At 43.8% G+C, this 27,904-nt stretch overlaps 3 protein-coding genes across 3 annotated transcripts; all 3 read right to left on the bottom strand.

The window, feature by feature from the left end:
- Positions 1–496: 496 nt before the first annotated feature.
- On the bottom strand, positions 497–13,058 carry lypla2 (lysophospholipase 2). The gene is made up of 10 exons (XM_036515912.1): positions 12,993–13,058; positions 8,828–8,920; positions 8,360–8,391; positions 7,659–7,724; positions 7,110–7,157; positions 5,197–5,267; positions 5,012–5,085; positions 4,371–4,472; positions 3,348–3,524; positions 497–3,089 (listed from the first exon to the last, which is right to left on the bottom strand). Exons 2-10 carry the CDS (start codon positions 8,903–8,905, stop codon positions 3,039–3,041), a joined length of 699 nt encoding a protein of 232 aa, XP_036371805.1. The 5' UTR covers positions 8,906–8,920; positions 12,993–13,058; the 3' UTR covers positions 497–3,038.
- A 1,009-nt stretch (positions 13,059–14,067) lies between these two features.
- On the bottom strand, positions 14,068–18,540 carry pithd1 (PITH (C-terminal proteasome-interacting domain of thioredoxin-like) domain containing 1). Its single transcript, XM_036516026.1, has 6 exons — positions 18,251–18,540; positions 17,774–17,817; positions 17,393–17,470; positions 16,383–16,487; positions 15,786–15,894; positions 14,068–14,326 (listed from the first exon to the last, which is right to left on the bottom strand). The coding sequence occupies exons 1-6, from the start codon at positions 18,449–18,451 to the stop codon at positions 14,225–14,227; spliced, it is 639 nt and encodes a 212-aa protein (XP_036371919.1). The 5' UTR covers positions 18,452–18,540; the 3' UTR covers positions 14,068–14,224.
- Positions 18,541–19,710: 1,170 nt separating this feature from the next.
- Positions 19,711–27,625, bottom strand: eloa (elongin A). The gene is made up of 12 exons (XM_036515803.1): positions 27,547–27,625; positions 26,493–26,549; positions 25,580–25,692; positions 24,932–25,449; positions 24,184–24,473; positions 23,865–23,976; positions 23,374–23,526; positions 23,080–23,177; positions 21,961–22,141; positions 21,257–21,413; positions 21,011–21,123; positions 19,711–20,267 (listed from the first exon to the last, which is right to left on the bottom strand). Exons 1-12 carry the CDS (start codon positions 27,616–27,618, stop codon positions 20,206–20,208), a joined length of 1,926 nt encoding a protein of 641 aa, XP_036371696.1. The 5' UTR covers positions 27,619–27,625; the 3' UTR covers positions 19,711–20,205.
- Between the last annotated feature and the right edge of the window lie 279 nt (positions 27,626–27,904).

Below are 27,904 nucleotides of genomic sequence, written 5' to 3' on the forward strand. Positions count from 1 at the left end.
TGGCGTTTGTGACCTCCACACTGTTTGGTTAATGCTTGTGTAAGAGAGGTATCCATGGAGAAACCCTTGTATAACCTGCTTAGCATCACCTCTGCCAGGCAGAACTGAAATAGATGAATGGGGTTAATATCACCTCACTTAATATCCCAACCGTCTTAATTACCTTTCCTCCCCCCATAACCACTTTCCACACACCAAAGCTTTCATTATTGCTTCATTGTTGTATTCATTATTGCTTCATTATCTGTCATTACTGTAAAGATCCTGACAGATTTCAGGTCTTGCCATGGCATGTAGACTGAATAACTCTTCTGCACAGCTTTACAGCTTATTTCAAGGAGCTGGCTGTAGCCAAACTGGGACAGCACTGAGTTTCCTTACAATGCACAGATCTTACTGTCATGTCATGAACTTACTGTAGTGCTACTGTAATAATAAAATCTTCAATAAATTTTTGTCATTTGTATCATTTATTTCACATACAGGTGTCTTTAAAAACAAAACAGAAATCAAAGAACTGACTGTCTCCTTACTCAATCCAAGGGTCTATATCTCCCATTACATTTACAGTCAGTAAATCGGTCAACACAGAAATAACAACACAATGTGACAAAAAAGGAAAAACAGACTACCGAAACAAGACTTTTTAAATTCATCTGAAAACAAAAAACAAAAAAAAAAAAACTCATGGCTGGCAGACACAACCCACTGAGCCCTCAGTTTTGACCCACACAAGTTTGTTTATATGTGGGGACCAATCAAAACCAGAACTAGGCGTGGGAGGAGACACCAACGTTCACGCCCTTCAGCAGGCAGGGAAAAGCGATCACAACAAGAAAACAGGGTCGATCCACAAAACAAAAGTCAACTCAGATCAAATGAGATAAAGCAGGGAGACGGTGAGACAAGTGGCACCCCTCCCTCCCCCTTGACACAGAAAGGAACCAGAGGCCAGGGGCTACATTTAGCACTCCTGATTACACAAGACCAAGGGGAGGGAGAGAACTGGCAATGGAGCAGGAATGGAACAAGGGCAGATGTACAGATAAGCAGGAGGAGGAAAGAATAAACAGCTGAGATTGAACGAGAGAGGACAAAAAGAGAAAAGTATAGCAGAACTTCTTACAGGGGTTAGGGGTTGGAATGATACAGAATGCTGGGGAAATTCTGTAATAGTAGCGATGGAGCAAAAAAACATTCTTCAGAAGCCAAAGAGAATTAATACAGACTTGTTTTTTCCCTCTCATTTTAAACATTTTAACATTTTAAATCAATGTCAGAAATACAGGGAAATCAAAATGAATGGGAAGGGGGCATTCACAAAAAGAAACTACAACACCTTTGTTTTAAATCCCAACTCTCCTTCATAGTTGAACTCTGATGTCTAGTCCAGCGTCCTCTAGTTGTTCATGATTATTTATAAAAGGTTATGCCCTAATATTTTGCTATTTTTTTTTACAAAGCTTCATCTCTTTGTAGTCATATTAACAGGTGTGTTATGACAGTGCTGTGCAAGGTGAACTCCGACCTTTAACCCTCAGTTTGCTTGCGAGTGTCAGTAAGTAATATCAGTCCAATCTAAAAGAGGCTACCTGTAATGTATCATACTATTGGTCAGTTCTCAGCAGGAATAGGTTCAAACTGATAATGATTCAACTTTATAGTCTGTGACATTTCAAATTTGGGATATATTTAATACCCCCCCCCCCTTGCTTTTCAATTGCCACTGTCTATCATTCCCACGCTCTCACCCCTTCCCCCATTTCTGAGCAACACTCTGAAGATAGCACTCACCATGTGCTAACCAATGAGACCCCATACTGATATGCCCACTTCCTGTGGAATTTGAGCAACACATAAGTTCTGTATGGGTCTGCAGCTGGTACCCACTGGAGTGATTCAACCTGTTAAGAACCCGAACCATGCGCTCTGCAGACTATCCCCAAATCTTTAAACAAAAACTGTAGCATAGTAGATGCCATACACATTATTAAAGGGCGAAAAGAAAAGAATTTGTGACTCTTTTTTCGTTTTTAATACATTCAAATGCCTTAAAGGACGTTACAGAACCAGACGTTATTGTGCATCTCAGACCAACATGCTGCCGAGGAGACGGCTGCCTAGAGTGCCCCCTGGTGGACCACTTCTCAGCAAGCAAGCTCATGTTCTTGAGTATTTTCTTCAACTGAGCTTTTAAATCCATGAGCCATATTTTCAACCAAGCTCACAAACAGAGAATACATTTCATAAAATGTTTCATAAAAAGCTTGCGTCATACTCAAGAACAGAACATAGTGGCAAATTCGAATTAATCAGTAGTTTTCTTTATTTGGATTCATTTAAGTTTTTTGTGTGTGAGACATTAGTACAAGCAAGTAAAACCCATGACCAGCAGAGGTGGCTCCATAACCCGAGCAGAGAACCACCACAGCACCAGTGCATGTGGGTAATGCATGCAGAATGGAGCAGCCTGAGTCACTCCAGATGGGACCAAAATACACAAGGGTCCCATCAGAACTGCAGCTCAATTAAACTGTCTGTTCAGAGACCGGCCAGAGCTGATAATACTGGGTGTAATTTATAATGGGGAGATGGAATAACCATCAGCTAAACTGATACACTTACTGACACACACAGCATTGGAGAGACAGTGAGTGCTCAGGGAGAGGAAGAGGGAGGGAGAGAGAGAGAGAGCGAGAGAGAGACCAAGGACAGGGGAAAGTGAGATTAGAAAGAGTGGGGGTGTGTACTGTGTCAGTCAGTGACTCTCCCTCACAGATAAGACTATGTAAAGCCTGCGCTGTTTACTTTGTATGCGCGTTTCAGTGTGTGTTGACAATGTGCGTATAGAGACAGTGTGTACAGTGTTTGAGCTGTTCTTTTTATTTGTGTGTGTTTGCGTGTGTGTATGTGTGTATGTGTGTATGTGTATGTGCACACATGTGTGTATGGGGTGCTCATGGCTGTTTCCTGGGGGGAGAATGGCAGGTCAGGGGTGAGGGGTCACTGTCTAGGGTCACAGTGGGATCAAAGTGAGGTCAGATTCGGGGCAACTGCTTCTCAATGAACTCCTTCACTACAGACATCTCCTGTGATGGTGAGAGAGAGAGAGAAAGAGAGAAGTTAAAACATGAGATAAGACTCGCTCTTTTATAGATTTATCCACTCGCTCACAAATGCAGATGCACAGCCAGGCCCACACAGGCACAGTTGCAGATTCAAACAGACGCAGCCATAGATGTAGACGTAGACAGACGCACATGCAGACAGATGCAGACACAGGTGCAGCCAGATGCAGACACAGACGCAAAGGTACATGCAGACAGACACAGACGCAGACAACACACCTGAGGACAGGAGCCGTGCATGAGGCCGGGGTAAGTGCGGAAGGTGACTCTCTGTGGGGAGACAATGGTCTTGAGCTTCTCGGCAGTCATGGCTCCAAACTGCACCGGGATCATGGGGTCCATCTCCCCGTGACACTGCAGGATGGGCATCTCCCTGTTCCCACTCCCACTCGCTGCCTGGTGTACATGAGATCACAAACATTTACACCTGGGGGTGTGACCAACCCCACATCACCAGACTAAGACCCCTACCTGGACCCTGAACTTTGGAAGAGGAATTTCTGTTTTGGAATAAAATTAGGCATTTCATATTGCAATCACAGCACTTCCACAGCCAAGTGATTTACTGAAAAACATCTAGCCTAATACAAGTTAAACAGGGTGCAATGTTCAATTGCTCTAAAAAAATGTGCTTTATGTGTATTCTCATCAGTACCACTTCAATTTCTGTTGTTTCTTCATGAAAACACACATGCAAAAAATCCTGCTTGACAATTTTGCTACTGGTCGATAGCTTGACCACAGAGAGAAGATAGTGGCGATATGAAAGTAAAACTTTGTCCAGCCCTGTTTATTTGCTGAAAGAAAGTATGAGCTATTAATTATGAGAACATCTTGTGTGATGATAGATTTTAATGGCCAGAGCCAGAGGGAACGTTTGCAGTGTACAGTGACAAAGAATTCGCAACTGTAACCCAGCAGTTTCAGGTTTGATTCCCAGGTTTGATATCTCCAGCTGCACACATGGACACTATGCAATGTAATCTATATAAAAGATGTGCAAAAACTAAAATAAAATATTGGAATTGTGCGCTAAAAGTGAAGAAAACTATGAGAATCAAATCATAATCTGCGATGAAAAAAACAACCAGCAGGACATATGACAGAATAAACAAAGGAAGAAGATAATAAGGTAAAAAGTAGCACTGCTGGTCATTTTGTTTCATTACTGTAATTGCAGATGACTGCCCACATACAAACACTCATGCACAGCCCAAGGCTCCGTCTAGGCCAAGCCCTCACCTGGGGGAAGGACTTGTGAAGTGGCAGCCAGCAACTGAGAGCGACCACACCTGCCAGCTGGTGCTGACAGGTGAGGGCCGTGTAAAGAGAGAGAGCCCCGCCCTGTTGGAAGGGAAAAAAAAACTGGTGAAAACACAGAATTTAAAATGTTGATACACTGTGTCTAAGCAAATCCGCTAAAATCCAGGTCACAGTCCAGCAAGAGCCTCAGCTCCTTAAGGGTAACACCGGGGCAGATTGAAGATGACAACTGAGGGATGAAAGTAGTTTAGTAGCTACGTTGCCAGTTGTTTGTGGATAGTAAGACACCATCCTACCGCTAAAGAGGATTTACCGGAGCTTTTACCAGCTTAGACAGCTTGAGGCTCTTATGAGTAAAACAATACCCATCGTACTACAGATAAACCATACACAGACAATTATTAAATGAAGAGTGTTTTACAAATAATATGCATGAATAGATTGTATGCAGGCCTTATGCAGACTCAACATCTCGTAAAGTGTGGAGAATAACCTTTATAGTCATTCTGCTAGCAAAGGTCTGTAAACTAGGCACATGTCCTACAAACGTAAAACCTGGAGTGGCAATACCGTGCAAAGGAATGGAGGTCTCAAAACCGGGAAAAACCTCCCTCCCTCACCTGCGAGAACCCGCCCAGCAGCACACGATTGGCTGGGATCCCATTTTTTGCCTCGTGTTCGATGATGGCCTTAACTGTGAAGGGAAGAGAGAGAGAGGGAGAGGATCAGACACAGCCTCACTCTACAGCGGGGGACAGGCATGACCTGTAAATGTGTCCAGACGGACTGAGAATCTCTCACTCACTGTTCTCTGCCGCTCTCTTGATTCCAGGCTCATCCTCCGGAGACTCGGGACTCAACCCCATGAGGTCAAACCTGAAGAACGGCACACAAATCCACACACGGATACAAGCACACACACACGCACACACACACACACAGAATCACATCAATTCCACATTGGAAAGGTGTTTTTTCAATGATAAATTAACATTTCCTGTAATATATTGTTCTGACTTTGAAAAGCATAAAGCTTATGGCTGTAAACTACAGGAAAAAAAGATTTTAATTATTTTTTCTCTTCTATTTTGTAAACCCATAGAAAAGGTCAAAGACACTGAGTGAGATGTACAGACAACAATGAAGTATTTCATAGCTGGCGTCACAAGCCAAGGTCGTCAGAGGTCTTGACACGGGCACTGGTTGTCATACCAACCAAATATGAGGGGCTCTGTTCATCTGAATTATTGAATTAGTTTAACAATTCATGCATCATAGAATTTGTTGCAAAGTTATTTCTGAGTCACATTCTCAACAACCACATATAAACGTTTTAATGCCGAAACATAGTAAATGTTACTTGTGACATTAATTTGTAAATGAGGGCAGTCTGCTACAAAAAAATATAAGCTATGGTACTTGTAAATATGGGTCCCTCTAAGTTTGAAAACATTACAGAGAACCATTATTCTGCCAGCACATGAATGACAGAGCCAGTACAGATGTCATTAGCATAATATTTTCAACCCTACTGTATTACTGAGGCATGGAATGTACTTGTACAATTTACATAAATTTAAGCTTGGTGGAACACAAGAGATAAGTTCGTATATTGTGTGCTATGACTAATGACTTGAATCTGTACAGCGCTTTTCATCAGACTCCAAACTATTTTACATAAAGAGTGTGGGACAGACACACAGCACTGCTTTGTCTAACACCCACCCTTGTGTGGCAGAATGCTTAATGAGGACAAGGTGAGAATTCGCTACTTTTACTGATCACCATGTTCCTGGATCAAGTAACACTAACACTATAGCGGCTATTTGAAATGCCAGTATTTAAGAAAAAGGTTTAAGAACTCAATGCAAGATAGATTAACTGTATAGCCAATAAAAATTTATAACATCCTAAACCATGCCCACAGGCACAATCAGGGCTTTAAATTTCCTGAAAGTGCCGCTTATTATCTCATTTAATACCGCTTCGATTTTAACTTGAGATCAGCTCGTCCTGACCTGCCGTCATCCTGAACACATTCTTTAGACTAGACTCCCCCAATCTGCACGTCTTGGAGGATCCCCTTCTTGTCTATGCCTTCTCTATAGACAGGCAAAAAAGCCATGATGCTGGGGAGGTCACTAAGAGTGAGGGACTGGAGGCCTGCTGAGGAACCCTCCTTGAGAGACTGGCAGATACAGGTTGGTAACCTTGCAGTGTGTGAAAGACTGTCTTTCAGACTCAATAGCCCCCACGTGTATCTCCTGAATGCAAATCTCCTTGTCACTGATGGACCTTGGCACAGTGCTAGCTGGAAGTTGTGTGCAGATATTTTACAGTCCATACAATAGATTTTACAGCTCTATCCTTTCTGTGATGAGCTCTGTAAATTGTGGACCCATTTTTCCTCTGCCTCCTTCCTCTAGGTTTTTCCTTTCATTTTCAGTGTTAGAATTGCATTATGAGAGAAAGACATACTTGATTTTAAGATAAAATTAGTAAAACGTTGACCATAAAAAGCCACTGCCTTTCATCCATTAACAAAACAGATAGTGGATCTGTGCCTTCTTCCCCCTGCTGCTCAATGTTGAGCTGCTGCTAAAACATGACCCGGGACAGATGGATCAGAGCACCGCAGCGTTAGAGACTGCACTGGGGGGGGGGGGAGAGAGAGAGAGAGAGAGAGAGAGAGAGGCACAGGGTGACGGATGGACTCACCATGATGGCATGGTCATCTTCATATTAAGAGTAACAGGGATTCGGGGTCTGTGGACACACAGGCAGTAAGCAATCAGTCTTCATGGTGAAGACACAGATGGACAGATGGACTCAGTGACTGAGACAGAACTACACACATATGCCCGTTTTATATTACAGTTAACCATATCGGGACAAGTACAAATTTAGTTTGGGCAAACAGAATTCTAACCAACTTGCCAAGCTAGGCAAGTGAGAATAAAACTCAATGTTGAATTCTTTTTGAACGGCTGAACTTTTTAACTCTAATTTTTCAACAACAAATAACTAATGGAAAATCAGCATGATGGCCTTTTCTTATCCTTTTCCTACCCCACTTCTATCCATTCCTGGCCAGGGAGACAAGCATTAAATTTGTCAGATTTATGCTATGAACTGGATGGGGTTACAATATTTCCAGCAGTGCTGAACACACAGAGACACAGACACACAGATACACAGACACACACACAGACACATCCACATAAACCAACTGAAGCAGAGGACGAGAGGACAGAAATGTGGACTTACGCGTGGGGGCAGATGTACTTCACATATGGCAGCCTGATAGATGTCATAGCATCTGCCCAGCCATGCCTGAGAGAGAGGGAGAGAGAGAGCAGAAAGAGAGAGAGGACATCAGCCACAGCACAGTCATTCCCAAAGGAACAACATATATAGCACAAACAGGATCAGAACTGGATCTGGCTAAAGAATATTACCCACGTTTAATAGTCAGATGAATACATTGATATAGTAGGCATTTATGTTTGCAATAGGTTAGTGGACAAAGGGCTCAATGATGACAGTATGCCTATTGAGAAAGGGAGAATAAAAAACCTGACTGCCAATGAAGGAGAGGCTATGAGCCACAGTGATACAGCTAAGATGGATACAGATATCCACTGTCACCAACTCTGTGAAGAACTTAAAATGCAGGGAATATCATTTTGCAAATTTTCAGTTATTCCCCCTGTGATACAAATAAATGGCTGAGGAAGGAAAATTGTCAGTTTTAATGTGGAAGGAGGAAACTGCAGCATTGGGTGCCAGGTGTGAGACAGCATGCCGAAGCCTGAGGGACAGCGAGTTGCCAACTAATGCGTAGAACGTACATTTCAATTTCAGACTGGATTTAGCTCTTTTAGTTTCTAATAAAATTGTGTAAGACAGAGAGCTGAGAGGCGGGAGCAAATGCTGTTGACTGGTGGACAAACAGAAGTAGGGCTTACCCTGAATCTCCCAGCCCGTGAAGAAAGATCACCTGGTGAAAGAGGAGAGGCTTCAGTGCATGAAGTCGGGCATTGAGGGGTTCATACAGAGGACGGCAGATCAGGGTGTGACTAACAGCGTCTGCATTCCAGCACAGCCTAGGCCATTAGCGCCCCCAGGTAACAACACTGCATTAGTCCCATTCTTTGACAAAATATTACTGCGGTTAGGATGATGGTTACATTAAAAAGAATTGGGTAAGGTCCTGGGGGCACAATCTACCCCTTCCTGTATGGGCTGCTGTCATACTAATGCATAAATGCCACCGTACAAGCAGAGCTCCTGCTAACAATGTCTCCTTTCTGTGAACCTGGTTTGTATAAAGTTCCACTGAGGTCCTAACTGAAGCAGCAGAAAGCTGAAGTGAGCTTCTGAAGTTCGGGTGAGACACAGTGAGGTGCGGCGCAAGCTAGCGGGCAGCCTCTCACCGCAGCGGTCTCCTTCTCCGTCCCCGACACCGTCACAGCCTCGGCGAGCAGCGGCACAGACATGTTGTTGCCACACATACACTGTAGGGGGTACTAAACAGGGCCAGAGAGAGAGAGAGAGAGAGAGCGAGAGAGAGAGAGAGCGAGAGAGAGCGAGGGGGAGGGGGCAAGGAGAGAGAAAGAGAGAGAGGGGGGGGGGAGAGAGGAAGAGAGTCTAAATTTTAGGAAAAGCACTGTCCTATTTCATGAAAATTTAGTCTGTCACATTCTTTACATATTCCCCACCAGAAACCATTAGAGACCCGACCCCCCCTTCCCACCGTATTCAAATCAACCCAATTCAAATGTTCACGTTCAGTTCATCTTACATTTGCATTCAATCATTTGGTGGATGCTCTTACCCGGAGAGACACAAAGTAGTAGCAAAAAGAACATCTAATAAAGCTGCAATAGCAACAGAACAACCTGAGAACAAATGACTGCATCCGACCGTGCGCTAGTCCCTCAGAGAGGGATACCAGAGAGTGAGAAAGTGCAGGTTTCAACAGAACAGCGACACTTCTACAATGTTTTGAATGTCTTCACACAGTAATATTCAATCAACATTCTTCAAAACCGGGCACAGTGCAGGTTAGTAACAAGAGATCAGGCTGAAAGGTGCCAATATTAATGTTTTGAGGCTTTTAAGTTATGTAAAATTCAATTTGCCCCCATAGATTTTTATTACTAAATTACTAAACTGGTTGTGCGACATCACTTCCTGTCTGCAGTCAATATTTCCTTTTCTGAGCTTCTCCTCATCCCTTTGGCTACAGCAGTATGTGAGCAGCAGTATGGAGGAAGAAAATTATATGAAGAGAGAGAACGTGTAGGAGAGGTACACCTCATTATAAAGAGACAGAAATATGACAAATACCTTAAATGCTGACTTCTCTTAAAGTATACTTCTGATGTTCACAGAAAAGCAAACACTGCATGCTGAAGAAATTAGACCTTAACACAGTTCATTAGTGTTCACAAGAGAGGCTCTTGAACTGTCCAGACAGCCAGAGAGACCAGGAAAAGTGGTCACATCCTGTCAGCTGGTCCTCAAATTAAATTAACCAAACAAGCCTAACGCCGAATAAAGATCAATACAACAAAATTTAATTTGGTGCAAACGTTACTCCTGTCAGAGAGATACTCTGATGTCAAATTAGTGTCATAAATAAAACAGAATATGGTTAACAAAAGTCATATTTCAATGTTTTGTGCCCACCAGGGCTTACTTAAAACACTGTGCAGGCAGCGTAAGTGTAGCTTTTAAATGCAGACCCAAGGTGTAAAGTCAGCACAAGCAGCATGTGGTCTAGGAATAACTCTTTAATCAGTGGAAGGCATAAGGAAGGTGTGACTCCACACTGGCCAATCAGCTGAACTCTATCACAGCCAGAAGTAGAAAAAAAGAGAAACACTGAATAATGCACTAGAATCATAACTGTTATTCAGCAAGAGGAAGGAAAGGGAAAATGTTAACGGAAATGTTTCCAGGCCAAGCCTGATGTGGCAATGTGTAACACAGAACTGATGGCCACTTGGGACATGCCTACAAGCAACCCGAAGGTGTGCTGGGATTCATATTCTGAAGAACATTAACAGCAACAAGGATTAGAGCCATCTAAATCATCAAAGGCACTCTTATGATTTCTGAGTTGAAACATCAGGACATAAAAACAAAAAAATAACAGCGAAATGTATACTGTACTGTTTCTAGTAATCACCTCCCCCATCCAATTTCCCCTTAAGAGAGAATGAAAAAAATCTACCAGTAAGGGAATTATGATAGCAGGACACTCCATGAAGGACATGAAGTCAGCTTTGCCCAGAGACATATCGATCAGCTGAAATACTCCCTTCTTCATCATTCACTTTCAGCTGTACTTTTAAGGCTAGTTTACACCCACAGGAATGGCTATAAGGCTGTGAGCGATAATTCTCTGCACAAAAAACAGCTGCTTTTGCGTGTGTTACTGGGACACCACCAATAAGACTGGCCTACATTCATCCGCAATATTTCTGCCAGCCATTTACCTTTTTATTACAATTATTAACCCTCAATAATCCATCCAAAAATTTGTGCCAGCAAAGGATTATGGATTTTAATTAGACAGAGATGTAGTAGAGAGAGATGTAGTAGAGAGAGAGAGAGAGAGAGAGAGAGAGAGAGAGAGAGAGCATCAGTGACAGGATGAGATGAAGCAGCAGTGAGAGATGGCGAGCAGAGGAGTGACAGGGACAGACAGCAGCAGGGGAACAAAGCACACTTCATTCACAAACCTCAAAGAGTAATGGATACTGGGGCACAGTAAAAAAAAAAAAACACACATTCTTAAAATCACCTCAAACTACAGAGGCATCAGTGATCAGGGTTTTTGAAAGAGGGTTAGTACAGACTGTGATGTAGCCACTTACTCTTGACAAACCTGAAAGTAAAGCAGCCATGTAGATGAATGGGATTGCTCAGCCGTGCTTTGACAACAATGAGTGGATACACAATTTTGGCCTCACCCTATTTCTATAACTCTGACCAAGATCAGAAAAAAACATTTAGGGGAGAATAGAGGGAGGGATGTCACAACGACTTCATGAGCTACAGTGTTGTGCCTATTCATATACATACACACACATGCTCAATATTATACGCAATCAATATTCTGCATAATCCATCCAGGCTTTACAAAGCACTGCAATTATTTTACACCAAGGAGGGAATGTTGTGCTATAGGCCAGTGCACCAGTGTCCATGCTACACCCCCCACCCTCCTCCATCTTGGCATCCTTACTTTGTGCATTATTTCTATTTCCTGAGTATGACAGGATGTGTCAAGCCATAGATATCTGACCTGTTACACAGCTGCAGTCAATGAAAGCTCGCGGGTTACTTTAATGATTAAGGTCAGCAGAGTGCTCACAAACCTGGAAGCTGGGACAGTAATTTTACAGCTACATCTTACTAACAGTCTTTTAGATTTTCACTGGCCCCGCAAACAGTGCCCTGTTTTGTTACTGTGCATGGCACTTCGGTGACAAGATCACGAGCTTTCATCTGACTCGCATTAAACACGGGACAGCACACGTTGACTTCAGAGACCCACTGTGAAGAACATTTAATACGTCTGGCTCGACTCAAGTTGCATTTCATCAATCCGCGTTAAAATGGTTAGCTAATGGCATATGTTTCATTACCAACCACGGCCGGAGATGAATAGCACAGCTGGTCAAAATACACTTGCTTTCCCTCAATTTCGTTTTTCCTAATCAAAACAAAAAATGTCCGACAATCAGTTATTGTACACAAAAGCAAGAATGGAAGTCATCAGATACTGTCTTGAATGATTACTTCCTGGCAGAGAAAATTATGTTATCGTCATTTTTCTCTCACAACCAAAAGCTGTCCCAATACTCAAGTCAAAGGACGCGTGCTAGCACGACGCAGGAATGTCCAATTTCTAATAGTTGCAATAACCATTCTGCAAGCTAAATCAGCAACAGCTTCATTTGGGGAATCCGACAGCAACGCTTTATCAAAAGATATCTATACACCTGACATAGACTGTGAGGAACGCTATGATAACACCGGTATCGGTCGTAAACGGTATTTACACCCCTCCCTCCCCTCGGGTTAACAGGAATGGATAAAACACACATAATTCGGGATAAAAGATTAAGCACTGAATGAGAGGAAGGAGGGGGGAGGGGCTGAAGAAACAATGAGAGGGTGACCGGAGAGAGAAGCAGCTTATCTAGCTAACTCTGCCGTTTAGCCAGCCAGCAAACGTCCACAGAATTCAGGACGGGATGAGAGGAGACACAAAGCCGCTAGACGGAATCAATCATGGACACGAAGTTACGTCCATGCAAGCAGCCAGTTTAGCTAATCCTGTTTAGCTAGCTACACATTCTCACAATGAACCAGCAACCACAGTATTGCCCCCCCCTCCTCCTCCGTGCCCTCCGTGCTCCGTTCGCCCGAAACCAGGCCCCAGATTGACCAGGTACACCCGTTTCCCTCCGCCTCGATGCCCACTAGCGTAAGTGAAAAAACCGGCCCGGGTCAGGATCTGCTCAAACAATGTAAAGGAGAAATGTTTAAACGCGGCCCGCTCGCACAAATTCATACACTCACCGCTCGCTATTCCAGATCACAACGGAACTTCCGCTACTGATGTCGAAGAGGGGCGGAGATTGAGCGCAGTGAGGTCATTATTCCCACACCCTGCACTGCTCCTGTCATACTTCCGCGCTCGCCCCCCTTGAGGTTACAGTAAAAAAAAAGCTTGTTAATAATTGAGCTCCGGATAAACCGAGTTATTTTTTAACAAACGAATCCCATTTTAGATAGTAGTGGGAATATTAAAATGTGGCAAAGCACGCCCTGCATTTAACAAACTTTGACTACCAGCAACTTTGACAAAGTGAGTATAGTGTAAACATAAAAATTGCTTTTCACAGTAAATTGACCTGTTTTTAAAGAGGATTACATACGTGATATCTCACAAACTATAATTTTGTAAATCTAACACCTAACTTTAATGTGCTGTCTGGCTACATGGTTGTTTAGCACATGGGGGCCTTCTGTTTTCCACAGGTCGTCTGATTCATAATACACGTACACCCCACATGTACTGTGAATTCACGTCGTCCACGTCCCTCGTTGTGCCGCAGCGGACTGCACCGTGACACCGCATTAATAATGTAATGGAATCCAGGATTCAATTGATCCGAGTGACGTGTGCTGTGCAGCGCATTAGGGTCCATGCGTTAACGGGAGGCTGGGTATTGTTTAAAGCAAATGAAAATAAATTTCTTGCAGTGATAAACACGTAAGCTGTCAGTCGAACCGGTTATGTGGAAACATGCGCGTCTTTGGAGCCCTGATCATGGACTGGATGGAATTTCGACTCCTACTGCAGTGAGTTTGGAGTTGTTCCAATTTTTCCAATGTGCTAGAGTGTTCTATTACAAACTTACCACAAGATGGAGCACTGTATCTGTAGTGTCAGCAGACCTGTCAATTCAAATATTAGAGGTAAGGTAAAATTTTTTGCTCCCTTTTGGTTTTGAGTGCTGTCCGAACATACTTACTGTATAACAAGAATCCCCAAATAAACAAATCCCCAGAAAACACCACGTTTGAGATTCTGCACTTTATTGTTATCAATTATCATACAGAAATATTCTTTCGACTTAACAATATCCTGCTCCAGTTCATTCACGTGACCAGCATGCTCTGTCCAAGTCCCTATAAGCCTACCTGCCTATCTCTTTATATTCATCACCATCATGCTGTCGCTCTCAGCAGTAAGTGCTTAAGGCCTTTGTTTTGTCTCTCACTCCCAATTCTCTTTTTCCTCTCCCTCAGGATATGAAGTGTGTCTGTGGAGTGATTGTGTCAACTTTGTGATCCATTGGGTTTGCTGCAGCCTCATAGTTGCAAATTGTCACCTCGTGCCTATGAGCCTGGGGAACAGAAGATATAGAAAGAGGGTTACGGGTGTTACTAATACAGTTCTTCTGAAAACAAAACAAAATGGAAACATGAAATGATTCCCCCCAGCATTAAGCAGATCACAACCTCTTCACACCATTTTTAAAGCTAGCATTTCCTGAAGTCATAGATAGCTCACTCAAAATCAGTAGAAAAAGTGTATTCAGTTTTTAAAAATTTATTCCATTTTTTTCAGATTTATTGTATTTATTATATAATTTGCACTACAGCGTGACTGGCGGCAGGGAGAGATTGATTCATTTGTGCCAACTAACATTTGCAAAACCAAAACTTTACTGTAACCTGACAAATCTGAGCGCAAGGGTTATGTGGTCCAGACACCACATAATTTGCTATTAGGTACTCCCACACCATGAGGTGGATTCATAAAGGACTATGGGCTCATTGCTGTCATCGAGGTGAGATACATTTCTGTATACAGTGTATACAGATAAACAAAGATGTTTGGTTTTCTGTAATATCCCTCCCCTGCCAGTTTCCTCACAACAAACTCTGTTTACCACCTTTGCAGCAGTGGTAAAGTCAAATCTGATAACTCAATACTCAAAGTAGAACTAAACAGTGTGTATATCTTATCTTCTTAATCATAGTAGCACATCAAGAAGAGAAGACAGATTATCCCAAGAACAAAACAAAACAAAAAATGGACTTTCAATTTCTAATTTGCTGACTCATGACCTTATTTTAAATAACTCTTAGGAGAAAATGCCATGTTTTTGATATAGGAAAAGATCACACAGTAACCCCACACTCAAATAGGCAACCAACTCAGAATTCCACCAGCTAGCCTGTCAGCATGCTATTGGAACTAAACAGGGGGTTACGGGGATATCTCCATGGATATCTATATGGGGAACATGGGTAGAGTGCCAGCAGGGGACCGACATGGAGTGTAAAATATATGGACAACCTTTTAACTACTTGGAGAGAAGGGAGTAAAGAAGGGGAACTGACAGAAATGATGTACAGAAATATTGGTTGGAGGGACCAGTGAACAATGTCAGGTGAGTGGTTTCAGAAGAGATGCTGCACAGAAGAAAACATAACAGTCTTAATAAATTACTTAGGAAATCTGGTAGTTTCACTGACCATCAAGGAATTCAAGTCATTTACCAGATACCTCGTCCCCGAGTTTTATGTAGCCTCATGAACACAGTAAAACAACCTTCACCATAACCAAACAGCCTGGATACACAAACTCAGGACTTTTACACCCTTAGTCTGAACCAGTAGCCACCACAGAAATGAGAAGACAATGGTAAAAAGGCAATAAATACCACAGAAAAACAACAACTAAACATTCAAAAAGACAGATGAATAGGATGGATGAGCTAAAGGTACACATTTAACCATTACTGCGGATATAATTGTGATCGTTTTGTCTCCCTGTTTGACAGTAGCAGCTCTCACCTCAGTATATTCACCACGCAGCCCAATGTAGTAGACCCTCGTGGACTCCGCCCCAAAGTTCCGGGACAAGTGGATGGACAGGTGTTGAACATTGGAGAAACGTGCAATCCTAGTTCAGATGGGGGTGGGGTGTTGCCATTAACAGACTTAATTTTTCCTCTCAGAAACCTGGCAAATTCTTAATGATGCTTGATGACTCCTCCCTCAGTTTTCATACACACATTTTTTCATGTCTTAATTCCTGTAATTCCATTATTTTCAGTTGACAACTTGTTCAAAAAAAATTGGTACATCTCACTTCCTCTCGCATTCATCATCATATCTCATTCTCATCTCATATCTCCCTCATTTTTACATAATCTACACTGGCGCCTTGTTTCCTTAGAATGAGTTTCAAAATTCTCAATATGTGAAGCATTTCACAAAAAAGCCCCACCCAACCTCTGCGACATCATACCTAATACCATAACTGGTACCCTCTAAACCATCAATATTGGCCCAATAACCATCCCCAGTTGTGGCCTGAAGACTGCTAATAATCAATCTTTAAGTTATCAGTGCCTGAATGCCTGTGTGCATGTTTGAGAAAGAGCTTACTTTGCAGGGTATTCCAGTTCTGCCAGTGGGTCTCTGTTTAGGCGGAAGGCTTGGTCTGGCTCTCTACCTGTGTCATCAAATGACATCTGGGGTATGTTCTTATACCTGCAGGTGGAGAGATGTCACTTGTTCACAAGCACTTGACACATTTGTCATTTTGATGCCTTCAGAAACTGACCATATTGTCCCAATCCTTGTAACAGTGAGAATTCACTTGCATGTATTCATCAAAGTGAGAACAAAGCCTCAGCACCTGGTAGTTTCAGGAGAGAAAAATAACCACATAATATATCCAGTTATATTACATTACAGCAGATGCTCTTTTCCAGAGCGACTTCCAGCACAAAAAAACAGATGTGTATCCATTCAAGTTGAATGAGCAACAGTGCCAGACCAGTGAGTGTGAGCACAACTTTTTTATTTAACGTAAAAGACCTTAAGGTCCATTAGACCAAACAAGCCCTGATACAGCAACTCAAATTTAGGCAGACAGAGAGAAACAAATACCACTAGAAATCTGCAAGGCAGGGACATTGGCACACATGGTGAGCGGAGCTTCAGATGCAGGCCTTTAGTCCCCTTTCTCACTAGCCTCTCCTACTAGACATGTCAGGTCTGACAGCACGTCTGGTGCCATCGGAGCTAAAAAAATGTATGCACAAAGGCCATACAATCCATTAGCAACATGACATTCACCTGCTCAATCAGCAACCAGCAGGCATTTCTCACTAAAATGGATAGAAATAAGTGCAAGTGCTAATCAGCAATGGATCGTCCCTCGCATACTTATCTCATTTAAAAGCACAGTTGTCACTGTGTAATTGAGGCAGGTCTGATATACAGCTAGCAAACATGACCAGTGTCTCACAGTTCTAGAGGCCTTAATAGGGTACTCACTCCATCAGTCATATCGGGCATGACCCTACTCCCGCTCAGCAAATGGCCCTGTTACAATAAAAATTTGCCAATATTAATAGTGATCGAGGGGGTGGAACACTGTACTCACTCACAGTCTCATTTCAGCAGGGTGCGAGTCATCGTCCTCTCCTGCGATGATGATACCTTTTAACTTCACGCTGCCCGTGAACCTGGAACAACAGCATCTGTAAGACTCAGGGCCAGCTGGGAAGACAGGCAGGGAAAAGTGGTGCAGAACCAAGACAGACAGAAAGGAAGACAGACAGGAAAAAGTGGTGCAGTACCAAGAGCAGTGCACTAGCAATAGCACAGGAGACTGACAACACCAGGGAGGGTGTCACAGACCGAAGAGTCGGGGTTACAATATCAGACAATGGACGCAGAGATGGGTGGCACGAATGTGTCATGGTAAAAAAAAGGAAGCAGGGATGCGCAACAATTCGGAAATGCATTAGGGGAGAAAGTCCTCTCACGGGATATTGAACAGAAGCTCTTCATCAGCATCACTCTCAACAAACTGCAAAGAAAGAGACAGAGAAGGAGTTTGTAACAACTGCACCAAATGTATTTTCCCCACCCAAATACATTAGCTACTCCAAGAGGGTTCTGGAAATGTTATGGATAGTTCTTGCACCCAGCTGGCCAACAGTCTCTCTTGGCTCAGATAGAGAACCCACAACATAGCCAGTAATAAAACTGAACGTTTTTTTTCTTCTTCCAAAGCACGTTAGGAATATTTTTGGGTGGGGATGGGATATTAAACATTATTTATAAACACCTAAGGAATTTGAAAACTGGCTAGAGCCAAAATGGCAGCCGAGACAACACAGTTGCACACGGCAACCTTCCTGCAACAACTCGCCATAAACTAAACCATAAGGTATTAAACAACCTTCTACACAACGGCTGAACATACTGTCTATGACTTAGCAAGTTACGGAGCTAGGTACCTTTTCTCGGTCTGTGCGTTGATCCCAAGGCTTGAACACGAGTTTACCGTCCCCGTCTCGGCTCTCATTCAGGCACTGCAGTTTCTCGATGTCAATGCGCCGATACAACCCATACTCAAAGCCCCGTTCTGCTGGCTCATGTTCTCCTTCGCAACCACACCCGTGGTTGTGGCCGCCGTGTCCATGTCCGTGTCCAGACATTGCTACCAGAACTTCGCGACCCAGAAGTGGAGAAATACCCTGCGTCACGAACTGTGCGCCTGCTCACAGTCTGCAACTCATGGTCGCCAGAATTGTGACACTTAAAACGTGATCGAGGCAAAGCCACAGAACACATGACCATCGGCATCCAATCATATGAAGGCAGTGAACCTCAGGTGGTGATTTCTTTTCTCAACGTAAACTCAGCAACATGGATTGTGATTGGCAGACATGTTTCATTGGCTACAGTTCAACCAATTAAAATAAACTGCGGTAAACAAACTTCGTTGTTGGTTCCTCATAAGTAATTCAACAAAACATTTTGGTGAGAGTTGAACAGCTTCTCGGCCTTTAACGTAACAGGAGTAAGAGATGAGATTTGACCAGATTGATACATACATTCGTCATCGTAACAAATCAACAATACTATTATACCTGTTGTGATATGGTGCTGATATTTTTTCTTAGCTTGGGTCAGTTTGATGGATGGATATAAGCCTATAAAGATGTGTTTGTTAATAGATAGCTGCTAGGCCAGAGCCCCTGGCTACCAGTAACCCAGAAATAGGATTCCCTTTTCTGCAAGTAGTTCCTAATTTAATGCGTGCCACACTTATAATCTGTTTATATTATATACATTTCGTGGCTTAATGTACAACCTAGTGACCATAGTTTACTTCACAATAAATTGTTGACGTGCAAAATGTTCAGATGAATTTTGAGTCCAAACTTTTTTTTTTCATATGTGCTTGAGCTTTTGTATTAATACAAATCTATTTTGTATTGTGTCATGTTAATTCAGGTGCTCAGCGGTCGGACATAAGGTAGGCAGCACAGACTGACCAATTTCGAGTTTAGCTGTCTTGGGTCTTGAGATATATCTCCTACCAAAACTCCAGAGGTAAATTTTTGACAGTGTACAGACAATTACCCAACATGACCCCAAGATTGAGTTTTTTTTTAGGTTTCACATCGAGATTTTCTTAATCTGTTACTAAAAATGTGTTGAAATACGCAGAAATTTAAAAGAATAGATTTTGTAGCAGCCATGTCTGGCTGAATATGAAGAATGAAAGCAATGATGGGGAAAGTAGCTTTGCACAGTCAAGTTTTTGTGTTTAGCGTTTAACTTGATCCTTTTACTGAGTCTACATGCTCTGAGTCTTACATACCTCACATGGAAAAGCCACATACAACAAAATTCATTTATTTTTGTAAAACAGCAGTCTGAAATAATGATCCTGCACCAATATGAGGGCAACGAGTCAATTTTTATTAAAAATGTCCATATAATATTATTAAAATCTAATAAAATTACTATTTTGATCCGCTTCTATTTAAAGGTCAGCAGAGGGACCCAGAAATAAATACAGTAGGATAAAGCTGCAGGGTGGTCTGTCTCTCTCTCTCTCACACATACACACTCATCTTTCTCTCCCTTTTTGTGCTACTCTCATCTCCCGTTCACATTCCCTGTTTGCTGTCACTGTAGTGAACTCTGGGCAGAGAGAAGTCCAAATTATCAAAACACTGAACACACAGGGCAATTAGGCTGTGTGTGTTTTTGTGTGTGTGTCTGAGTGTACATGTATGTGTGTGTGATTTATCCAAGGGGAAAGTCAGGAGACACTTTCGCAAATGGGGGACATCTTGGAGGGGTCTGCAGTTCCCACGGTGCATTTCATTTAAAAAAAAAAGACATCTGTTTCTACAGTCTCTCACTCATTCTCCCCTCTCCCATTCATGCCATTCCTCTATCGTCTCGAGAACCTGTTCTTGAAAGCTTTGATAGTTTTGGCCATCATGGGGGCAATCTCTGCAGAATGACAGGAAAGAAGACAGACAGATACACAGACAGAGAAAAAAGAGAATGCTGATGGTTTTTGCAAGGAAAGTCTTAAAATCCATTTAGCTTCCTCTTATAATACAGTATTTACCCAATAAAACCTCTTCATTAAGCACCACAACTGCTTGGGCAGTTCATCTCAAACCTTACACTATGACATCCACACTGTCATAGTTTAGCAGTAATTAGCAGGAACTGTGCTCTTTTTTAAAGGATGAGCATAGCGTTATGCTCATCTTGATATTATTCAACATGGAAATTATGTTTTCCCCCTCCTAAATCAAAGCTTGGAATATTCAGTTGGCTTGCATGTTTTGGGTAAGGTGCTTAGGGACAGCTGAGATATATGCAGCTAAAATACAAAGAGAGACAGTTACTCTGAGTTAAACTGGTAATTGTGCGCTTCCAATTCTATTGCATTTTATTCTGAGAGTTCTGGAAAGCAACACTCTGAGAGTCATCTTTAAACACACTGTACTCTGTTTATAGGAATTAATGTTTTAAGAATCAACTACATATAGCGCTCATTGGGGCATAAACGTACAAGTGTACATATCCAAAGATAGATACAGATTTAATTCATTAATTTATAACTCCACTCTTAAGAAACAACTGCCTCTAAGCTAAAATCGCCCTCTATGGATGTCAGTCTTATGTGGAGTGCACTGTAATGAAACAGACCCCCTTCAACCCCAGCCATCCCCAACACTCACTTTTGACCTGTGGTTTGTCTCTCGCACTGTGACCCCCGGCACTGCTCTGGGTCGCCCTTGATGAGGGGGCCGGATCACTGGGCTGGGAGCTGTAGGAGATGGCTGGTCTGATTCTAAGGGAGAGCGGTTACAAGAGCAGATTATTATAACAGGTATATGATTTGGCTGAGGGAGTAAAGACGAAAACTTCTACACCTTAATGCTTTAACTAAACATGCTTATAATGTTTTAGGGCGGCCCTCTTACCGCGGGACCGAGGAACCGCCAGCGGGAGCAGCGGCTGCAGCCGCCATCGACATGGAGCTGGAGGCACCGCTCGTGGTGCCAAACTTTTCCTGCCGCCGGCGGACATCACGTGGGGGCTTCGCCACGGAGTTCACATACGCCATCTTCACCTGCCGACCTGCAAAACACACACAAATACACACCGAGTCAGTATCACATCCGGGCTGGGTCTACTTATCCCGCCCACTGTTGCACACCGTCAACAGCTGTCTCCCTCACATTCGCTTACATATTCTTATGCTGTCAGAGGAGCACTTTGTCCAGAAACAGCTGGGCAACATGGAACTTGTGAAAACCCTGGCATCTTGGAATGGGGAAACACACTGTCACTCTATGAATTAAACACACTCACTGTGCCACTGTGATACTGAGTGTGTTGTTTGAACGTTCTGTCGCCATTACACTGAGCGGCGGCTACCTCAGCATGGCCACAGCTGCAGAGAGGTCAGCTTGCAACCTGATGAGGACGCCAGCATGTTCTGGCAGGGCATGAAGCATCAGCCAGCTTCATCAGCATGTGAGGAGCATCAGGCAAGAAACTCAGCAGTAACTCTTCAGTTACCCTAAACTAGCTTTGAACTGAAACTGCAGCTCTGAGAGCAGTGGGGGCTATGATGATGAGTGTTCAAGTATGACGGGGGGGGGGGGGGGGGGGGGGGGGGTACCTTTGGGTCGGTTGGCATGGGCGGAGCTGATGTTCTGGGTGAGCATGCGCAAACGCTCCTCCCTCTCCTCATGCAGACGCAGGTACATCTCCCTCCACGACTCGTACTCCTGCGGGGACTCCCGTTTGAAGTCCCGCTGGCAGTGTCGCATCCACAGCTCGTCAGAGTCTTCCATGAAGCACTAGCAGGAGAGCGGGCAGCGGACGGCAGTCAGTCAAAGACCAAATGAAAGGGGAGGTAGTACCAGACAGCAAGAGAAAAGTAAGCAGCTCCTTCTTCCCCTCTAGCATTGGCCTTATGTAAAAAACAGTGTGCGTGTCGTACTTAGCTGGCCACAACTGCGTGCATGTGTCTGTAAGTGGGAGTGCATGTGGGGGTGTGTGTGTGTGTGTGTGTGCGTGTGACCTATAATATGGGTGAGGGCTGTGACAGACTAATCAAGTAGATTAATCAAGTTTCAATGCTTGAACACAAGGTTGATTCTTTTAAAAACTAATGGAGATGATGTGATAAATTATTTTCCATTGTCATTTTCTTCTCTGAGATAAGAAAACACTAATCCTAATCCTAATTCTATTAAAACTAAAAAGTGACTTTTTTCCTTTTTAATGTCTAGTACAATCTGAAAATATATTTGAAATGTGACTTGTCATTGCACTTGTGTGGGAAGAATGCTTGAGGGGGATGTCCTGTTTAGTAATTTCCCTCGATCACATATGGAGGTTTTAATGAGCATGTTGGCGGACATAGTGACAATGCTGGTTGACATGCTGATTGTGTGATATCTGAGGTGACGGAACACGACTTGCAGAAATGGTTAACTAAAATTCTTTTCTGGACATCACAGATACAGTCTTTTTGTTTAGCAAATACCATGACAGAGAGCCTTGGGATTTCTACAAAATATTTTTGCATTTATTCCCTCTGTAAAATTGAATAAAACATTCAGTGAACATCACCATCTGTTCCAAATAAACCTGTAACATTATTAATAAAGAACATGCAATGAGATCAACTGGGCTGCCCAGGGATTGAAAATTACTCAATAGGTATATACAATATATGTACGTGTGTGTGTGCGTGTGCGTGTGCGTGTGCGTGTGCGTGTGCATGGGGTACCTGGTTACACTGCTCGATCCGATACAGCTGCTCTGGGGTGCACCTCTCCAGAACTGGCTCCAAAATCTCATATGGCACCCCCCCAACCTCATCGATCGCTGTACATGGAAAACAATTACAAACAACAACACACACAGTAAGAATATTAAAGCTAACCATTAATCATAATTATTACCATTTGTCATTAAAGGTATTTGTACACGGGTGTTGCCCTGACTGAGTATTGCATGTGTGAGAATGTGTGAGTGTGTTCATGTGTGTTCGATAAAGCACATCAAATGTGCCTCAACTCACAGTCAATATTGTTCTGCAGGACCCTTATGCACTGCTCATAGAGAGTCATCATCTTGGGCAGGTAGACCGTCTTAGAACCTGAGTACACTGTCATTTTAGAGTTGAACCGCCGCCCCGTAAAGACAGCATCTTCCTCCTCACATGACACAGGAACTGCAGGGGAAACAAAGAGGGGAAGTCAAAAATCAAATCAGACTCACAGGCTCACAGACTCACTCAAGAAGTCAAAAAGGCACAGAAGAGACACTGATAGACAAATAAAGAGATACAGTGGGACTCTTAAAACAAAATGAACACACTAAATTAAAAAGAGTTACTCATCAACAGACAAAAAGTTAAGAAAGAATGAAACCAGACAAAGACAGGCAAGGACAAAAATCGTTGAAAAAACAGAAACGTGTATAGAGACAGGGATACCAAGACAGAGATGAAAAGAATTCGACCAAATACAGACAGACGGTTTGGAACAGACAAGCAGGGACAGACAATACCTTTACGTCTCTGTGGGGACAGAGGAGTGAAGTCGATGGAGGGTAGGGGTCTGTAGTTAGGCTGGATTGCTGGAAGGGGGATATCAGGAAGCGTGGGCACCACATCGACCACCTGGGGGCGATAGAGAAACAGAGAGCAAGAGAGTGACTCAGTCTTAGACTTCAGAAATGAAACACAGCTGTGGAGGGTGGGGGAAAAAAATTGACACTTCAAATCAGACAGGTGTCTACTCACACCATTAAACACATATAACCCCTGCTTTGGCAGACACTGGGGAGATGGGAGATGTAGTTCTGTAATCTGGGCTGTAATCCTTACCTTCCTGCGCTTCTCGGAGACGGGGGGAGTCGGGTCTCGGGCAGGCCTTTTGCTTTGGGTCCCGTTAGCCTTGCTGGGCGCGGAAGGGGCTGGAGGCGTGGTGGTGGTGGCAGCCGGGGGCTGTGAGGAGTGGGAGGGGCGAGGGGGCTTCTTCTTCTTCTTGCTCGGGGCGGGAGCGTCATAGGTGAGGAAGGATTCAAAGGACATGGTGGGTGCCTCAAAAGCCTCGTCCTCCTCATCCTCTCCCTTTCGGGGGGCGTCTGACGTATCCCTTTGCTCCCGAGACCTGCCTGTGGAATGCATACAAGCAAAGTACATCATATGTTACAACCCACTAGAGGCCATACAACAGTAAACATGGGAAATGCACATCATACATCAGAAAACACTGGAAACACACAATCACACAGTACAGAACAAGCCTTACAGGACTAGAGACACACATCACGCATCATAACACACAGGAAACACACTGGCAACACCAGTCAAACAGTGCAACAGAGTGGACATGCATGTCATACACCACCACACACAACACGTTCACTCAGGAGTGTGAATCTGTTCTGGGAAAGGTTTAAAGATGAACGAAATAACCACAAACGCAAATTTCTAATAAAATTCAAAATTAAAACTAAGCTCCACTTGACCAACAGTGAGTCCAGGTCCAGCAGTTCCCTCGGACACATGCATCGTAAAATGGAGCTATGCGCTGCATGGGCACAAAACCCCAGGGGATATGCAGCCTCACCCTCGTTTCCCCCTTTCTTCTCTGTCTTGACCTCCCTGCCGCCGTGCGGAGCAGCGTGACGGTGCTTGGAGGGCTTGTGCGTGGCGCCATCCTGCTGTTCCCTCTCAGTCCTGCGCTTCTTCCCCTCACTGCCGCCGCCGGTTCCCTGGGCGCTGTCGCCGTGGCGACGATGCCGCTCAGGTTCCCGGTCGGCGTGGGAGCTCTGCTCCCTCCCTACGTCCTTGTGTAGTTTGGGGGGCTTGTTCTTTTTGCGAGGAGGGCTGGGGGCTGGCTCCTCCTCTCTGGGGGGGCTCTCGTACTCCTCTGAGTGATACGCCCTCTGCCCAGTGTGGCTGTGAGGGGGGCTGTAGTGATGGTGCGGGGGTGACGGCGAGTAACCGGGCTGGTACTCTCTCTCCTCCTCATCCTCCTCTTCCTCCTCTATATGGGAGCGCTCCTCCGGGGAGGGGTCTCTGGCCCGTTTGCGACCCCCGTCAGACCCTCGTGTGTGGGTGCGCCCCTCCTTCCCACCGCTGGGCCTGAGAGAGACAGGAACCACAGAACAGAGTCATGGCAGCATTCTCCCTTATTCCAGTGACCGCTCACACCGCTCAGATTCAATGGCCGCCACCCCTCCACCCACACATTCACACTCAATCCCATTCCTACCTGTCAACAGACTGGGGGACCAGTTTCTTCCACTTGGCCACCAGGGCCTTCGCGGCCTCTCCTACAATCTCATGTTTACGCAATGAATTTACTGACTTCCCAACCCCGGTCTCCTACAAAGGGACAGAGACAGAGAGAGAAATGAATACTGAAACCAACTTTATATGTAAGAATGTGATGTCCAATGTAGTCTGATATGCCTAATGTGATTTAAAAAACTCTCACCCATTCAACAAGAAACAGTGGTTAAAATCATGAATGTGATACTAAAAGCCACTTTTATGACAGCAAAAAGAACTGAGAAAGAGAGAGCAAGAGGGCAAGTGGGAGAGTGTACAGTGGAGGAGGAAAAGCAAGGTGTGGGCGTGTGCCTACATTATGTGTGTGGTTTAAGAAGACAGAACAGCTTGTGTGTGTGTGTGTGTGTCTATGGCTCTGTATTCTGTTTGGACAGTACTGCCTATGCTTTTTCGTGCTACATTTTCAGGTCTCGCACACAGATCATAAACTTTGTGTTCTGAAAAGCACACACAAAGTTAACACATTAGCTCAATAGGCAGTCATGTAAAGGTTTTTACACTTTTTTTTTATGATGCAGCATTGTGTACATAGGCTCTTATCTTGTCCTGGAAAGACAGAGCGTGTTTGTCTTCCTATCTAAATGAAAGACTTCAGCCACATAGATTGCTGTTTTGTGGGTATCCATCACGTTAGACCAGGTATTGTGCAGATCCAGTCATCTTTAGTAATGTGTCGGTCTAATAAATGATGCCCAAGCGTAGCCTACCCAGGTGACACAAAGCTCAGTGAATCTGCACAGTGTTGGGCTAGAGCCAACAAAAAAGAGGTAAGTGTAAAGAAAGAGGGAAGTGATCATAACATACAGCACAAAAGTGTTTGGTCTTTTTCTTACCACCAGAATGTCCACTGTCATGGGCAGCTCTCCCAGCCTTTTGAGAGTCTTCAGCAGCTAGAGAGAGAGACAGGGGGAGAGAGAGATCATAGTCCATAAGCTGCAGTAGAGCCAGGGTCCACAGCTCCATGTAACATACAGCAGTGCACATGCATTTACAGTGTGCAGGCAGCCGGCATGAAACAGAAAACATGCTTAGGGCAGTAACACCGAACAGACAAATGAGCAGCACACAAAAAAAGCAAGCAAATGAGTCAACAGTGAGTTCAACCATCACAGACACGATATCTGATCAGAAATGGCACCCTGAGACGGCAGCGGACCCTGTCCAAAAAAAAAAAAAAGCCTAAGATTGTCAGTTTGCTGACAGTCTCTCAAGGATGTCTATCCTCAAATGAAGATCAAATTCTCACACTGTTATGCCATTGTGTGCAATTAGGGATCCTAATCAGAGAGGAGGACTGTATTTACTATGAACGTGATGTGGCAAAAAAAGCTATTTTAGGGACAGTGACAGCAAGAATCCATGTGTAGACAAAATTTAAGGAAAGGATGTGGGTGCAAAAATATCCCTAAAATATTTCTGAAAGAGGTACCGCTTCATACCATTTCATACACAACGGCTGGACAACATCGGTGTAAGTACACATTAAAAGGCACTGGTGTAGACCATGTAGTAGCAGCGGCCTGTCTACTGTTATCATTTGGAGAAGTTGACAGTATTGCTGCGGTTGTCATTTGTTTCACCATCGCACTCGAGTTTCATCTGATCACCGCAGGTCGTCACAATAATACCCCGTTTAAACCGATCGGTGCTATGGCTGATACACACAAAAACATGCAAGTAGCCTGTCACGGTGGCAGAGACAAAACGATTCTCTTGTGACTACCCCTCGCCAGCTGGTCAACTTAACCTGCGCTGCGAGAGTAATGTAATGCGTGACGTGATCTTTAAATAAATGGACACTAAGTTCAGTGCCACGCTGCACGATGCGCCCTATCTGAGGACCGTCGCTCACTCTCTAGCTACCTGCACTTCCTGATCAATCTTTACCTTGCGAGGTTCTTGATTCTCCGAGATCCTTGCCTGGAGCCTCTCCACCGATCCCAGTAAGTCCTCCGCCATGTTTACAGCTGGTATCGTGGCCCGGAAGCGTCTTCGCTAGAGCAAGATTTTTCTTGCACTCTCGTCGAAATAGCTTCAATCCGCCAACAGTAAATATGGAACCCTCCCCGGAACTACGTAATGAAACAGCTGACTGTACGTGTTTTTGCGCAACGTGAAAAGGGGGTGTGTTTTTATAACTTTGTCACTTGCTCATATCAATTTGTCGATTGGTTTATGGTAACATGGTCTTCTACGGGTCTACATTTGTTGGATCTTTATTGTACATTTTTATTGTGACACCAGT

The sequence above is a fragment of the Megalops cyprinoides genome, chromosome 21, assembly GCF_013368585.1.
Source record: "Megalops cyprinoides isolate fMegCyp1 chromosome 21, fMegCyp1.pri, whole genome shotgun sequence".
Lineage (NCBI taxonomy): Eukaryota > Metazoa > Chordata > Actinopteri > Elopiformes > Megalopidae > Megalops > Megalops cyprinoides.

Coding starts and splice junctions, on each gene's coding strand:
- lypla2 (XM_036515912.1), bottom strand. CDS start 8,905: ATGTGTGGCAACAACATGTCTGTGCCGCTGCTCGCCGAGGCTGTGACG. Junction 7,725..8,359: donor CACGGGCTGGGAGATTCAGG/GTAAGCCCTACT, acceptor CCTCTCTCTCAG/GCATGGCTGGGCAGATGCTA. Junction 5,268..7,109: donor AAGATGACCATGCCATCATG/GTGAGTCCATCC, acceptor GCCGTTCTTCAG/GTTTGACCTCATGGGGTTGA.
- pithd1 (XM_036516026.1), bottom strand. CDS start 18,451: ATGTCTGGACACGGACATGGACACGGCGGCCACAACCACGGGTGTGGT. Junction 17,818..18,250: donor AACGCACAGACCGAGAAAAG/GTACCTAGCTCC, acceptor CTTTCTTTGCAG/TTTGTTGAGAGTGATGCTGA. Junction 14,327..15,785: donor TGCGTGGTGAATATACTGAG/GTGAGAGCTGCT, acceptor TCTGTTCCCCAG/GCTCATAGGCACGAGGTGAC.
- eloa (XM_036515803.1), bottom strand. CDS start 27,618: ATGGCGGAGGACTTACTGGGATCGGTGGAGAGGCTCCAGGCAAGGATC. Junction 24,474..24,931: donor GAAGAAAGGGGGAAACGAGG/GTGAGGCTGCAT, acceptor TGCATTCCACAG/GCAGGTCTCGGGAGCAAAGG. Junction 20,268..21,010: donor AGACAAACCACAGGTCAAAA/GTGAGTGTTGGG, acceptor GTCATTCTGCAG/AGATTGCCCCCATGATGGCC.